Source organism: Eretmochelys imbricata, chromosome 10, assembly GCF_965152235.1.
Source record: "Eretmochelys imbricata isolate rEreImb1 chromosome 10, rEreImb1.hap1, whole genome shotgun sequence".
Lineage (NCBI taxonomy): Eukaryota > Metazoa > Chordata > Testudines > Cheloniidae > Eretmochelys > Eretmochelys imbricata.
The window spans coordinates 3731880-3746720 of NC_135581.1; the positions used below are offsets into that span (position 1 = coordinate 3731880).

The 14841-nt window shown below is 53.9% G+C and overlaps 1 protein-coding gene across 1 annotated transcript in view; it reads right to left on the minus strand.

Moving 5' to 3' along the window:
- The window catches only part of RAB26 (RAB26, member RAS oncogene family), a 210230-nt gene extending 199135 nt beyond the window's left edge, over positions 1–11095 (minus strand). Inside the window, exons 1-2 of the mRNA XM_077828741.1 lie at positions 10877–11095; positions 4633–4743 (exon numbers count right to left, since the gene is read on the minus strand). Coding sequence (XP_077684867.1) covers positions 4633–4743; positions 10877–11095 — 330 coding nt within the window. The remainder of the gene's footprint in view (positions 1–4632; positions 4744–10876) is intronic.
- Positions 11096–14841: the final 3746 nt, after the last annotated feature.

Consider the following 14841-nt stretch of genomic DNA (forward strand, 5'->3'; position numbering starts at 1 on the left):
CCCTCCCTTCCTTCCAGGCACAGTGCGAAACCTGGGCAATGATTACATTAAGGGAAAGCCTCGTGCATCAGCATGGAGACGTCGTCCAGAAGCATTCAGGGAGCCATCTTTTTGACTGCTCTCCTCTTTTAAAAAAAAAGGAGGGGACGGAAAAATCAGTCATCCAATTAGGAAACAGCAACGATACCATTTGGCTTCAGTGACCAATCACACCCCACATATTCAGAGCCATGGTTAAACCAAATAACCCATAAGCTGGAGCATGTTTGTACAAAGTTTGTACAGTTACAAGGAACAGGTTCATAGTCATCAGCATGAGTTCATGCATCATTCACAGGCAGGAGGAGAGGGTGAAAGTCAAACCGATTATTCGCTAGGAACAGGTCCGTTAGCTCACCTATAAGGAGTGTCAGGAACTTGGGATGGTGGGTTCAGTTAGCTCTGAAGGAGGACACAGACGTAGCTCTGCCCCGACTGGACCTGTGTGGGTGTGGATCTGGGGAAGAATTTGGAGCTAATCCCAGGGTACTTTTCTGTTCCATGCAGAGTGTTAGACAAGCACGGACCAGAAATACCAGACCACTGTCCTCCTCCAGACAAGTGACACCAAAATCCTTGGCTAGTGGTCTGCTTACTTTGTGCCTTTCTCCCGTTGGCCACTCACAGGCCCAATGAATCACCTAAGGCTTGGTCTACACGCAAACTCGTACCAGTTTAACTAAAGATGTGTTCTTAAACCAAGTTAGCTAAACCAGTGCATGCCCTTGTGTGGACACCCTTGAAACCTGTTTTTTAAATGGTTTCTGTTGCCTGGAAGAGGGCGCGCAGCAAAGGCCCAAGACACCCCCCACAATCTCTGAAGAGCCGAACACAAGCCGAACTCAATGTACGACACCAAAATATGATTCACACGAGAGACTGGAAATGCTTCCTCCCTTTCGGATTCCTTCCTCTAGTGCAGAGGACTGCCTACAACCTCAGCTTTGTGATTCTTCATTACTGGGGTAAATCATTCGACAATAAGAGCGAGGGGAGGACACAAAATCCAGGTGGAATGGAGGAAATTTTGTGACCAAAACAAGTATCATCCCTTAAAAAGAGAGACACATTGGAGGGGCATGGGCAGACCCTCTAGTCTGCAAAATATCCCCAAAAGGCAGCAGCTTTGTGCCTCCCGCATATAAGAGGGAGGAGAACATGGGCATCCCCTCCTTTGTCTCTCCAGGTTACTGGATCAACATCAGCTGTGGTTATGAACCACAACTGGATGAAAACCTTAGCTCACTTTTTCTTGGAACGTTCATGGAGCCAAACTCCACTAAACAGCGACTCTCGGACATTTACTCTCTCATAAAAAGCTGGTTTCACAGCCTTGTAGTCTCCTCTCTCTGGACTGCTGTCCCTTAAATAAAACATGAAATGATACAAACAGGTCATTTTGGAGACAGGCAGGGCCCTGATGGCAAGAGGCTGCCATCCTGGAGGCTGCCCTGAGAAATGGCAGCACAAATCTCTAACGCCGAAGAGAATTACTCACCTCTTCTGGATGTGCTGAAAGGACATCCAGCCTTCTGGAGCTCGATCCCAGCTCACCAGCAGCGTGGCATGGTCACCCCTAAAGAACAAGCCCTTCACAGCAGAGAGAATTGCCAGTTAGAAACATGGGGTGTTTGGAAAGAATCTGTTACCACCTGTCCGGGCCGCAACTGGATCCCTTGCTGGAAATCCCAAAGGCTGAGCAGGCCAGGGAGGCGGAACGCCCTTGCTCCCTGAATTGGTCACATCCAGGTAAGAGCAGACCCATCAAGGCACATGGGGGTTGTCTGAAGCGTGTGCTGTGGCTGTCCGTGGTTTAGCTGTTCAGCAGATAAACTGAGGTCTCCAGCCTCTGGGGCAGTCACCAGCACTAAACATACACCAAACTATTATGCTTAAAGAGAAATATTTTCCCTGGCTGACTGTTTGGAAAGCTGGAGCTGTGCGGTGGCACGTTTAAAGGGCTCCTTGAAATTTAGCAGCAAGGCTGAGTTAGACGGGGGTGCCCGAGGTGTCAGTTCTCAGCCCTGAATGGGAAAATGCAGCTGAGGAGCTGGCATACACCACACCAATACACCAGGGAGCCAAGGGGCTTTGAAATGATGAGACAACACCGGAAACGTGCAACTCAACAACACGAGGCTGCCATAAGCAACGACGCAGGATCTGCTGCAACATGCTCTCCAGCTCACCAAAGCGAGCTTCCCGCGCTGCCATCAGCTGTTCTCTCAGTCTGCTGGGTTCTTGTTTATTTCTGTTTAATATTCAGGTAAACGCTATGTCTGATGCTAATGGCGGGAAACAAATCCATTTCATTCCCTCATTATTCCCATTCATATCCAGGCTCTGTGGACACGACAAGTTTGGAATACCGATGGGCTCAGGGAGGGTCTCTTCGGCGGAGCTGCTCATGCAGCAGGTTTGTTTACAGGCTCCAGAGGTGGGGCTGCAGGAGAGCGAAGCATCCCAGCTCCATCCGCGTGCTGGGCGTCTCGCAGATAACGAGGAGATGTGGGCACTGAGAAGTGAAAGCGCTACCAGCCACCTTTCCAAGGCAGGCTCCTTTCCCAGCCCCTCCAGCCTTGAAAGACTCTTTATTCATGCTCACCTGCTCTATGCGCTGGAGCAGTTCCCGTCATCATTTGCTCCCACTCATACAATGATATGCCAGTGACTCTCAACCTTTCCATACCGGGGTCCCCCAGAGCCTCCCCTTCAACTCCATGTAGCAGGCTCCAGCGGGGACTCCCCTCCCCTTTAGCAACCTGAGAAAGGCAGGTGGTGGTGAACCCCCAATTTCGAACCCAAGGGATACCCACTATAAAAAAGGAGGCCTTCTTTAATATCATGGATTGGCAACAGGTTCCTGGACAATATGCGGTCTCTCATATTGATATAGTACTTCTCATCCCAATCGATACATACGCACCTTACCAACGCAAGCACCTCTGGGGAGAAATGTAGCAGCTGTTTAAAAGGACAGTACGGTCTAAAAATAATAATCATACTATTAAGAGAATGGAATCGCTTCCTCTCTCTTACTCACACCACCTTGGATTACTAAACCTGAAGGAATGTTACACAGCTAATTAACGAGACACTGGTTATGCAGCATCTTTACTTTTTGCATTTCTCAGCTCAGACAAAGAAAATAGATCGGACAGTCACAGTCAATTGCCACTGATTTTCCCTCCCATGCACAAGCATGACGCTGCAAAGTTCTGGTTGCAAATGCTGCAAGGGAATTTTGTGTTTGCAAAAATAGTTTCCATTTAATTTTTTTTTTAATATTGATAGAAATATTTTGATTGGCTTTCTGTTTTTCTTTTTAAAAAAGCTTATAATATAAAACCTAAATCTGGGGACAAATTGCACTTGTCTGTGTCCATCGAACAGCACATGACTTCCTGGAGCGTGGCTATTGTATTAAATTAAAACAGGAGGAATGCAGGCACATAGAATGTAGTTACCCAAGACACTATCAGAAATTTGTGAATAAAGGATGCTATGTGGCCGTTTAATAACCGTGCGTGATCAGGACCTCTGTTTCAGAACTTCTATGAACTGACCAGCACCTGTGCTGCCCAGAACTGTGCTAGGACCCGGGGTCACACAGGCTCAGAGGGACAAGTATCCCCTGTGTCAGCAACATCACTTCCAGCAGTGCCCTGGTCTGCTTTGCTGGTGGGTCCCCATGTCATTGGACCAGGCTTGACTCTACTTTGCCTTGGAGATCAGCCTAAAGGGGTGTGGTTGCTGCAGAGTAACACACACCGTAAGGCAGACAAACAAGACACACTTTCAGATGCTGCCTCTGGTGCGCCAGGGAGCCCTTCCCACAGTTCGGCGGCTGATGCACTGCACGTACACCAGGCATATCTGAAAAGGAAGCACTGCCCTCAAGCAGACTTTGAAAAAGAACCGTGGGCAGGGTGGAGATTAAACAAAACATTCCCTCTGCCAGTAGTTTCCTGTGTCCCATTCAGTGCTTAATTTGGCATGGAGCTCAAGCAATGCTTTCTACATTCATAACTGATGCAGGAAGCCCAGAGGTGCCGGGGCTCTGGACTGCCAAGCCCAGAGGTGCCGGGGCTCAGCCCTGGCACAAATCAAGCACTGCTCCCTTTGTTAACATCGTAGATACCTGGGTCTGAATGAAGCTCTCTCCTACCCACTAAGGTTTTCAACTCATGCTAGACCCTGCAGTGAGGTCATATGCCTGTGATTATGACATCACAATTCACATACATCGAAGCAGCATCTTAAAACAAAACCATGAAGCTTCTGCTTCTCCCAGTGGCATTTCCCAGGCTATTGCTCGCGTACGGCAACAGAAGACGCGTTTTCCCACACCCTGAGATGGCAAGTCATCACATTTGGACACTCCACTAGAGCAGATAAATAAAGCAACGGCTGCGCAAAGCACGCGTGTGTAACCCTGAGTGTGCTTTAGCAGCAGCCCTGGAGGAAATCTTCATCCCCCTGAGAGCTCGGAGGCTGGCAATTGCCACTCACAGAATAGTTGAATACAGGAAGGGGGGGAAAAAACAACACAAAAAAAGCAACATTGTATAAAGCTGTTCAGTAGCACCTTACCCGGAAGTCAATTCCAACTGTCGAAATGAAGCTGCCGGCCAGGAAAGCGCCATCTTTAAACCGCACCAGAAGGCAGGTTTTGCCAACCCCAGAGTCACCAACCAACATCACCTAAAAAAACAAAAAAACAAGCACAATGCAAAGTTAGATACTATTTTTAAAAGGAGGAGGAGGGTTTTCCTTAAAGGAAACGTAACTACTGAGATTGGTTCCAGCACCGTAGGCCCCACTGAAGTTAACGGGATTACTCATGCACTCAAAGTTAGATGCATACCTCTGTGATTGCAGGCTTGGGGCTACAGTTAGATTCACATTTACTCAAGGCCAAGAGTGGGAACAAGTTTTCTATTTAAAAAAAAAATTAAAAAGAATCATTTGTCTGAGATTGAAGAGACACCCCCTTGGTGTCTGACTTTGACCAAAGGAAGAAAATCCCCAGTACAGATTGCTACGACATCCACGAATCTGCCTTGCAATGGCCAAATGCTGCTGTTCACATGACGCTTACAGCAGATAAATTCAGGACCCTGGCACATGACAGTATGTTACAAATGTCGATCACTTTCATTAGACAGAGGTACTAGGAGAGCTTCTGTTCTCCCTGCCTCAGAACAGAAAAATAAGGGGACATAAGAATGGCCACACTGGGTCAGACCAAAGGTCCATCTAGCCCAGTATCCTGTCTTCTGACAATGGCCAATGCCAGGTGCCCCAGAGGGAATGAACATAAGAGGGAATCATCAAGTGATCCATTTAATCAAACAGAATGGTGGTAAATGCAAAACTGATAAGAGTGACTATTTTTTTCTACCCACCACATAATTAGACTTTGGGACTCATTGCCACCTGCTAAGGCCAAGAATTCAGCAAGATTGCAAAAGGGACTGGTGACAGTTTGACAAGTTACTCCTTCCAAAATTTTTGTTAGCGACATTAAACCTCATAGTTCAGGATTTAAGCCAAACTCGGACTTTTAGAGACCAGGATGACCCCTCATATGGGTGGCAGATTATCCCATATCCGCTACTGTGCGGTTCTTCCACCTTCCTCTGAAGCACCTGGCACTGGCCACTCTCGGAGACATGATACGGGTGTAGATGGACCTTGGGTCTGATCCACTATGGCAATTCCTACATTACATGCAAGTCACTGGGACTGCAAGAGGAGTAAGGGTAACAGAATCTGGCCCTTAGTTATTCTGGGTGTAATAAATGTAGGTTATTTAACCAGACATCCTGTGTAACCAGGCAATTTTTAAAACACACGTTAATAACCCTCGATAGACCCTCAGGACACTCTTATGACGTACAGCCAGTATGTACAGTTCGGAAAGATTGTCCTCAAGCCTAGATGCTACACACCATTAACAGGAGCATGAGCACAAGTCAGTAACGGGGCCGAAAGCTTCTGAAGTTCTGGGCCTCGTCTCCGTTTTACAGAGAGGGAAACGGTAACAGTCGCACTCAGGTCTCATTCACGGCAGTGGAGCAGGATGCAGCCCAGAGAAGTCAGTGGCCTAATTTTAAGGGTGCTGAGTACCTGCAGTTTCCATTAGCTTCATTGGGATTTGTGGATGCCCAGAACCTCTGCGGGCCTGCTCCAAAGCCCGCTGAAGTGAGCAGAGTGACTAGCTTTGATTTCAGTGGGTTTTGGATCAGGCCCCAACTGACTTATTGAGGATCACTCAGCGGGGACACTGACGAAGACGGGACTAGAAACCATGGGTGCAATTCCAGCAGCAAAACTCCCATTGACTTCAGCGGGGCCAGGATTTCATCCTGCCAGTTCTGTGCCTGAGCACCAGCCCATCCTCCACCCCGCTCTTATTATTTAGGGTGTAAATCTTAACAGTACCCAAAAGCATTATGCTCAAAAATCTGATACACGTGCACCCCCCCCCCTTAATGTTATACACATTATAACCTTAAAACCAGAGCTTGTCAACCCAGCCAGGCAGCAGATGGCTTCCCTTACAAAGATTAGCTCTCCGCAGATCAGTCTCACTCGGGGTCGTGTAACAAACAATCGTGTCTCTGGGGCTAAGATAGCTGCTTGCGTAGCAGGAGGGAGTTCCATGCTGGGTTTCTGGCAAGAGGGCCAGTTCCAAGTTCACTTCTCAGCTCCAGACTTGGAATTCTGAGTCTGCCCAAGCGCAGGACATCTAGTGGGATCGGCAAAGTCCACACTGGGCTGTTATGCACAACAAAAGGCAAAGCAGGACAAATCTCACTTGCACCAGTCCCACTCATGAGCTGGGAACAGGACAGGACAGTGGCTAATCTTTATAGGTTCAGAGACACCGACTCTCTAGCAAGACACTTGGATTTGGACAGATGCATTAAGTTTCTCATTATCTTGGGCAGCTGCCAGAATGTGAGATGGGGAAGGTCCTAGGAGTCAGATTCTGACCTCAGGTTATATGCGAACATCACTCTATTGACCTGAAGTCAGTCCCGCTGTACACTAGTGTATTGGAGATCAGAGTGTCGACTCTGCCTTGTTCTTCTGTACATAGCAACGACCTCTAGTGCGGACTAGAGCCCTCCGGTGACTGGGAATAAGAGTCGTACAAATCAGCTCTTTATGAGCTGCGGGGCCATTCATCTCTGTCACTCATTCAAAAACAAAGACAGACCAAATTCGGTCAGAGGCTGGCAGCTCTTTGGCTTATTTGAAACCTCTTGGTGTTTTCTGTCCAGTTCCTAATGGAGCAGGTGTTCCAGTCAGGAAAACCATGGCAGTGGACGGTCCCTGGCCCCCTTGCTGGCCATCTCAGCAGAGGCCAAGGACGGGATGGGTCAGAGAGACTGACAGTGAGAGAGGAGCCTGGCAAGCTAGGGCCGAGGCAGGGAAGCTTGAGCGGCTGTCACCTCTGCTGCACCATTTCTGGAGAGGAAACAGAACCGTCCAGGCTCCAGGGCTGTGGATGTGTCAAGAGCATTGAATTCACTTTGGCCAAAGGCAATGATGTGTCACGCCACACGCTGAATTTCAATCGCATCCTGGCCATGCGGGGTGCCAAAGGCACCAAGTCTCTTTGTACACTGCACCAAGATTCATACCTTGCTGCAACAAGCACTGGCTTCCACACAGCTTGATCCTCAATGCCAGAGGGAACTGGGTTAAAGGCAAGGCTCAGAGCAGGCTGGGACACTGAAATTACAGATTCAGGCCAAACAAAACCAGAGCGCTCCAAGGTGGGTGCACAGAGGGCCCTGTGACTGCACTGGGACAGACACTTAGATCCAGTGGTGATAGGTGCCCTAGAAAGACGGAAGAGACACAGAACAAGCTAAAGGAACAAACTAATGAAATTCCATCGGCAGCAGGCAGAATCAGCACATTGCAGCTGGTTAGAGGAACGCTGTCATCTTGGTTTAGAAGCCAAGTTTCGATGCTGTTAAGGGGGAACCAGAGGGTTTTGCAACAGAAAGCTTTGCATTTGTCATTTTAAAAGGTCAATAGAAAAGGAGGATTTTTAAGGGGGGTGGAAAGGGATTTGCATTAAAACCACCTGCTGTATCCCTGTCACTTGTGCCTGATTTCAGAGTAACAGCCGTGTTAGTCTGTATTCGCAAAAAGAAAATGAGTACTTGTGGCACCTTAGAGACTAACCAATTGTGAGCTGTAGCTCACGAAAGCTTATGCTCAGGTAAATTGGTTAGTCTCTAAAGTGCCACAAGTCCTTCTTTTCTATTTGTGCCTGAGACTCAGAGGGGGAAACTGACCGGCCTAATTTCACTGCTGCAGCCCAGTGACGAAGACTCCGAAATGAGGATGTTTCGGGGTGTAGAGGGGAGATTATCTAAACAGTGCCCCTTCCCAGTACGGTTTTCAGAGAAGTGCTCTCCCACAAGCACAGAGAGGAACTGTATCTGGAGTGGCTGTCTGCACAACCCCCTGTGGGCAGGTTTTTGGTTCTCTCTTCGTACAGCACCGAGAGCACAATGACTGGGGACAAGAGGCACCATTGCCATGCAGAGAATCCTAACAGGTCACTTCTAGAACTCTAGAGGCAAAGGAAGAGCCACTACTGTACACGGGGGCCACGGACTTATTAAAGTTCCAATGAACGCTACCAAGATACAAGATCCCAAAGGGAAACACCGCACCCCTTAACGCCAATGTTCCTTACGGCCTATAATTGACCATACATCTTGTTACCAGGCTGTTAAGACATGAACATCTTCAGCTCTTTCTTTTCAACCACATTTTGCAGACCCATCACCGGGTGGATTGGGGGTGGGGGGCCAGGAGAGGTTGCAGAAGAATGGAGCCTAGTAGGGTGCCGCTCTGGGAATTGCCTAACAGGGAAAGGGAGGACATGCTCCTGACCCACCTGTGCCAGCCACTGGGGATTGCAGTACATGCTAACACAGATGTCCAGGGTAAAATGAAGTGTAGGCGAAAAACAAAGGAAAATCTCTGCCCTGCAGAGCTCACCGCAGCCAGGGTTCTGTGCCAGGTAGGGGAACTTTTCCTGGAGCCGTGTAGGGGGAAGTCCTAGCAGTAGCAGGACAGGCAAGCTAGGTGCCAGGGGATAGGTTAGGTTTGGGGGTGGGGTTTTTTTGCGTGGGGGGGGAGAGACACGAAGATCTGCCCTTACCCTCTCCACTAACTCCCTTTCCCCCTGGCTCCAGGGAGACCCTCCTCTGTACCCAGCCCAACTCCCCCGCTGCCCAGCGGCTGCTAAGGTGCAGCTCCATGGCTTTCTGATCCGAGCTCCCGGGCTCTATTCCGTCCACAGAGTGAAGCTGCAGGGCTCGGTCCCAGCCTCGCCTTCCCACCCGTCTCCGACCCTGCCCAGCCTCCCTGGGAACAAAGTTTGCGTGGAGACTCGCGGCTGGGGAGGGCCAGGAAGATCGAGGGAGCTGCTGTTCCCCGTGCGGATCCCCTCCCTTTCCCCAAGCCTCCCCTGACCCATCGCCAGGGGCCAGCTTGTTCTGCCTGACTGGGGAGGGGGGGTCGGGGGGGTCATTTAACCTGTCCAACCACCCCGCCCCCAGCGGTAACCCGCTCCCATTTCCCCTTGGAGGTGGTTCCCCCCTCTCCCTTTCTCTGCAGCCACAGCCCGACCCGCCACCCCGACTCTCTGCACCTTGCACCCTACTCCCGGACGGGCCCAAGTGCACGACGTTCTGGGATAACACCCCCCTGTCCGGCACCCCGAGCCGGCACCCAGCGCAGGGCTCTCTCCCGAGGCTGTGCCGTGCGCCAGGACACCCTGGCCTCGGGCTGCAGCCTACTCCTGAACCCCGCTGGCCTCTCCTGGTCTCTGGGGCTGCCGGCTCATTCCTCTAGCCCCCCCCCCCCGCACCCCCCAAGCAGCCCGCGCCAACCAACGCCAGGTCCCTGCGCCCCACATGGTGCAGACACCTGCCCTTAAAACTTGGGGGGCGGCCTGGTCTTCGCGCTCAGCTCTCCCCGTGGGCCTGCGCGCTAAGTTCTGGGGGCCAAACTCCCCCCCCGATCGCTCTGGGATCCTCCAACCCCTCGGGTCTGCGACCCCCGCTGGAACCTGTGCGCACCAGACACTCCCCGCAGCAGCGGGTCCGTGCACCCCGGGCTACTCTCCCCAGTCCCAGGCTCAGTACGCCCCTCCCAGCGCCCCGGGCTCCGTGCGCCCCTGCCGGTACCCTGGTCCCCTCCAAGCAACCTAGCCCTCCCCACAAACCCTGCGGTCTGTGCGCCCTGGCCCAGCGGTCCCCTCCCCGGCCCCGGGCTCCGTGCTTCCCTGCCCGGCACCCTCGTCCCCTCCCCGGCCCCGGGCTCCGTGCGCCCAGTCCCCTCCCCAGCCCTGGGCTCCGTGCCCCTGCCCGACACCCTGGTCCCCACCCCGGCCCCGGGCTCTGTGAGACCCTGACCGGCACCCTGGTCCCCTCCCCGGCACCAGGCTCAGTGAGACCCTGACCGGCACCCTGGTCCCCTCCCCGGCACCGGGCTCTGTGAGACCTTGACCGGCATCCTGGTCCCCTCCCCGGCCCCGGGCTCCGTGAGCTCCTGCCCAGCACCCTGGTCCCCTCCCCAGTCCGGGGCTCCTTGCGCCCCTCCCCGGCACCCTGGTCCCCTCCCGGACTCCGTGCGCCCCTTCCCAGCACCCTGGTCCCCTCCCGGACTCCGTGCGCCCCTCCCCAGCCCCGGGCTCCCCGGCACCCTGGTCCCCTCCCCAGCCCCGGGCTCCGTGCGCCCCTGCCCGGCGCTCCAGGCTCCATCCCTGGGGTCGGTGCCCGGGTGCTGCCCTTACCTTGAAGGCCACGTCGTAGAACTCCCCGCTGCTGCTCAGGGAGGGCCGGCTGGGCAGCACCGCCCCGTTGAGGGGCAGCTCCGGGCTGGGGCGGCTGCTGCCCCCCTTGGCTCTGGCCGCCGCGCCGCCGGCTTGGCCGCTCTCCTTGGCGGGGGGCAGCGCGGAGGAGGGCGGGGAGCTGCTGCTCCCCTTGCTCTTGAGGGTCTTTTTCCTGGACATGCCTCCGGCTGGGCAGCGGCCGGCTCCGGGGCGCGGGGGCGGCGGGAGCGGGGCGCTCAGCGCGCAGCCTGGGCCAGCCGCCTGCAGGGGAGCGGGCGCAGCATCCCGGCCCCGGCCCCAGCGCGCCGTGCCCGGCGCATCCCCCGGCCGCCTCTCTGCCCCGGCTGGCTCCGGGCTGCCTCCCGCTGACGGCCACCTCCGGCAGCCACTGGGAGCGCCCGAGCCCAGCCAGGCTGCCAATGGCAGCCGGGCAGGGGCGGGGACCAGCCCCCGGGGCTCCAGCTGCGGTCCGCCCCGCCGAGGGGCAGGGAGAGGGGCGGCTGCGCGCGGACCCGCCCCCCTCCCTGGCCCCGGGTCCGCCTGCGCGCCTGGCTGCGCTTCACGCCGCTGCCCCTCGGAGCGGGGAATGCCCCTGGCCCGGGCTCGCCCCGGGGGCGCAGGGCAGCCTTCGCACCCCCCAGAGAGCCCCGCGGGCTGCCTGTGCGCGCTCACCCTCCCCAGGGAGCCGGGCACGCTGCACGAACTCTCCCAGGGAGCAAGGGCATGATCCATTGACAAGCTCCCCCACCCCCGGAAAACGATGCAGAGCATGGCATTAACCCCCCACCCGCCCCGCGCCCAGAAAGTAACGCGGATCCCCTCCCAATAGAGCCTGCACCCCCCCCCCCCGGGAGCAGAGCATCCTGCATTGACTCCCCCCCCGCCCCCAGAGAGCAATACAAATTGCCTCTAAACACCCCACCCCAGCACGCACACGTGGGTCCTTCCACACGGGTTGAGCAACGTGGGGCTTGCATTAAAAACCATCCCGAGGAAACAATCCGTCCCTAGCTATTGTCACTCCTAAAGCCAACTCCGCTAGCTGTGAGACAACAGCAAGCCCGCTCGGGAGGCTGTGGGTGCCTGGAGACCCGGGGCTGCGATCGGTCTAGCCGGGGGTGGGGGCCCGCAGGTGAAAGCAGCCCGGAATCAAGAGAGCCAGGGTGTCTCGGTCTCCAAAGCGAGCAGCTGTGTTTGTGTTGCGGTTACAATCCAACAGGCGAAGGACGCTGCTGCGGGGCCGGGTCCGACGGATGGATCGAGAGTCGGGTGGGATGGGAGCGGCAGGCGGGTTTGCAATTTGCCGGGCGATCCCCAGCCTGCTTTGAGATCCGTTTCGCTTCACGTTGGCACTTGCCTCCTGCAGGCAGGCGCTGGGATGTAACTGCCTCCGGCTCTAGGACTGGAGACAGGGCTGGGATGAACAGACGGGGGCAGGAGCTCTTCGGTACTGATTCACTGAGGGGATTTGAGGACCAAGCAGGGACTGGGTGCAGTATATCACCCAGGAAGGGGGAGGAAACATCCCAGAGCAGGCTGGACCTGGGGCTAGCAGGCCATCCTCACTGTCCATAAATGAAACCTTCTATGAATATTGGTGGAGGAGAGGCCATTCTTGCTCCAGGGACAATAATTATTTGGGGTGACATTTCCTTTTCAAATGGCAACCTGCCTGATCTCCAGCGTGCCCTGGGTGACTGATTACTCCCTGTAAAGCCTGGTTTCTCTCGCACTCTCCTTTCCACAGTGCAAATGAACGATCAGCTGAAGAACTCAAACTGGGCTCTGCTGGAGCGAGCATGAGCAGCTCTCCTGACACGTTTCCGGCCCTTGGCAAAGAGGCGGTGGGCACAGTCAGTCACGCCGCACGGTCCCATCCCCGGCAGCAGACAGCCCGTTACTCTAGTGACAGGGTGGCGGGACAGACAAGATGATGGAAATAAGCAACAAAGCTTCCATTGTTCCCAGATCAGCTCACCAGGGGCTGACAGGTCAAGGGCAACAATGGAGGCAGGCGAACGGGCTTTTAGTGCAAGCTTTGGGCCCGATCCTGCAAAGTGCCAAACCCAGACATCTCCCCATTGAAGGGGCTGACCCTGCTCTCCTTGCAGTCAATGCAAAGTTTGTCCCTGGCTGCAGTGGGAGCAGAAGCCAGAGCAGGCCTTTACAGGTTAGATTTTCAAGAAGGCTCCGCCCCAGACACCCTGAACCCTTCTGACCATCTGGCCTGCAGCAGCAGGCATTGAGGGCACTTGCCACATCACAGGATCACGGCCCCGCTGTGTGAGCTTGAGAAAATCACTTCTCTTGTTGCCTTAGTTTCTCCCTCTGTGAAATGGGGAGGATGGTACTAGCCCCACTGCCCACGGCTGGTGTGAGGCTCCAATCACTGGTATGTTTAGAGCACTTTGAGATCCTGGCATGGAACGGGATGCACTGACTGTCCAAAACAGCTCTTTGTGGGACTATTTCAAGCGACCATATTCTGTTTAATTGTTTCTTAGATCACTCCAAATGGAAGCTTCCAAATGGGGAGCAAACCACTAATTGCTCATGGCAATTATTTATCATAAACAAGACAGAGAAACCGGGAACTCTCAGCCCTGTATCTCTGAGTGTGTTCCTGTGTAATGACCCCCACCCCCCGCTTCCATCCCCCTTTAATCCTGATGAGAAGGAAAGCCAGGAGCTGACCCATTCAGGGTTTGATCACTGAAGTACTTGATGTTGGCTTCGCTGCCCTTATCTTAGCAGCCTCAGCAAAAGCTTTGAATACTGATCCCTCCCTGGCCCATCCAACTCTCTTTCACACTGAAGATTTGATCGAGAGAGGTCACTGGAGGTCCAGGCCATAAGGAAATGGCCAAACTAGAGATAGCCGTGGAGATTTAGGATTTCTGGAACTGTTCCTGCGTGTGGCCCTCTGCACCGCAGCTGTCCCACAGCAAAGCAGCCGGGTGTGCAATCACCGGCGACCACGTACCCCTGGTGCCACAGGTCACACCCCTTTGGGTCCCTTTGACCAGTTACTGCTTTGTCACGCTGCCACTACAAGCTGTAGGGAGCTTCCACCCCAGCTGGCCCATAGTGTGGGGATGCTGCTCCCCACTCCGCTCCCCCACTCCACAGCAGTGCAGACCCCAGACACAGTGCAGCATGGAGCAGCAGGAGCAATGATTCCCTGCTGCAGGCATCAAGTGGAGAAGGGACAGAAAGCGCCGAGGAGCAAGGCCACAGGCAGGGACCATGTCCTATGTTTCAGAGAGCTGTGTGCAAGCCGTCACGCTGGTGGGCTAAGATTCTTAAAGAGAGGGGCAAGAAAGCATCCCATTTCAAAGGGAAAATAATGCAATGTTATGTGAATACATACAAATCCTTAGACAGTACACAGCGCAGTTCACCTTTGAAGCATCTTGAGCCCAAACCCAGAAATCGTACCTGAGTAATCCTCGCTCACAGTCTCACAGAACTCAAATGAATTGTGTGAGCAAAGGGTTGCAGGATCAGGCCCTTTAACACTCATAACACCCCAGGAGGAAAATCATTGTAATACCATGAGGGAACTGAAAATTAGGCCATTTAGCCAAGGCCACCAAGGAGGCCATGACAGAGCTGGGATGAGAAATCAGGTGTTCCTGGTTCCCAGGCCTGTGATCAGACCAATATACTACATCCCTTCCCAGCCTGGAAAGTAGGACACAGGACAGCGGCGCACATCGGTAGGAATTAGTGGTACCAGCAGCCCATGGAGAAAAGTGGTCCAGAGCCTCATCTCTGTAATATCTGTGTGGTCCAGGCCCAGCAAGTACCTGTTCCTATTTTCTCAGCTGCAGTAGATGAAAATGTAAATCTACCTGGCTGGCTTCACGAGCTTAAATAACCAAAGACAGCGGCTTCTCACAGTCACATCAGATGAACACTCCTGC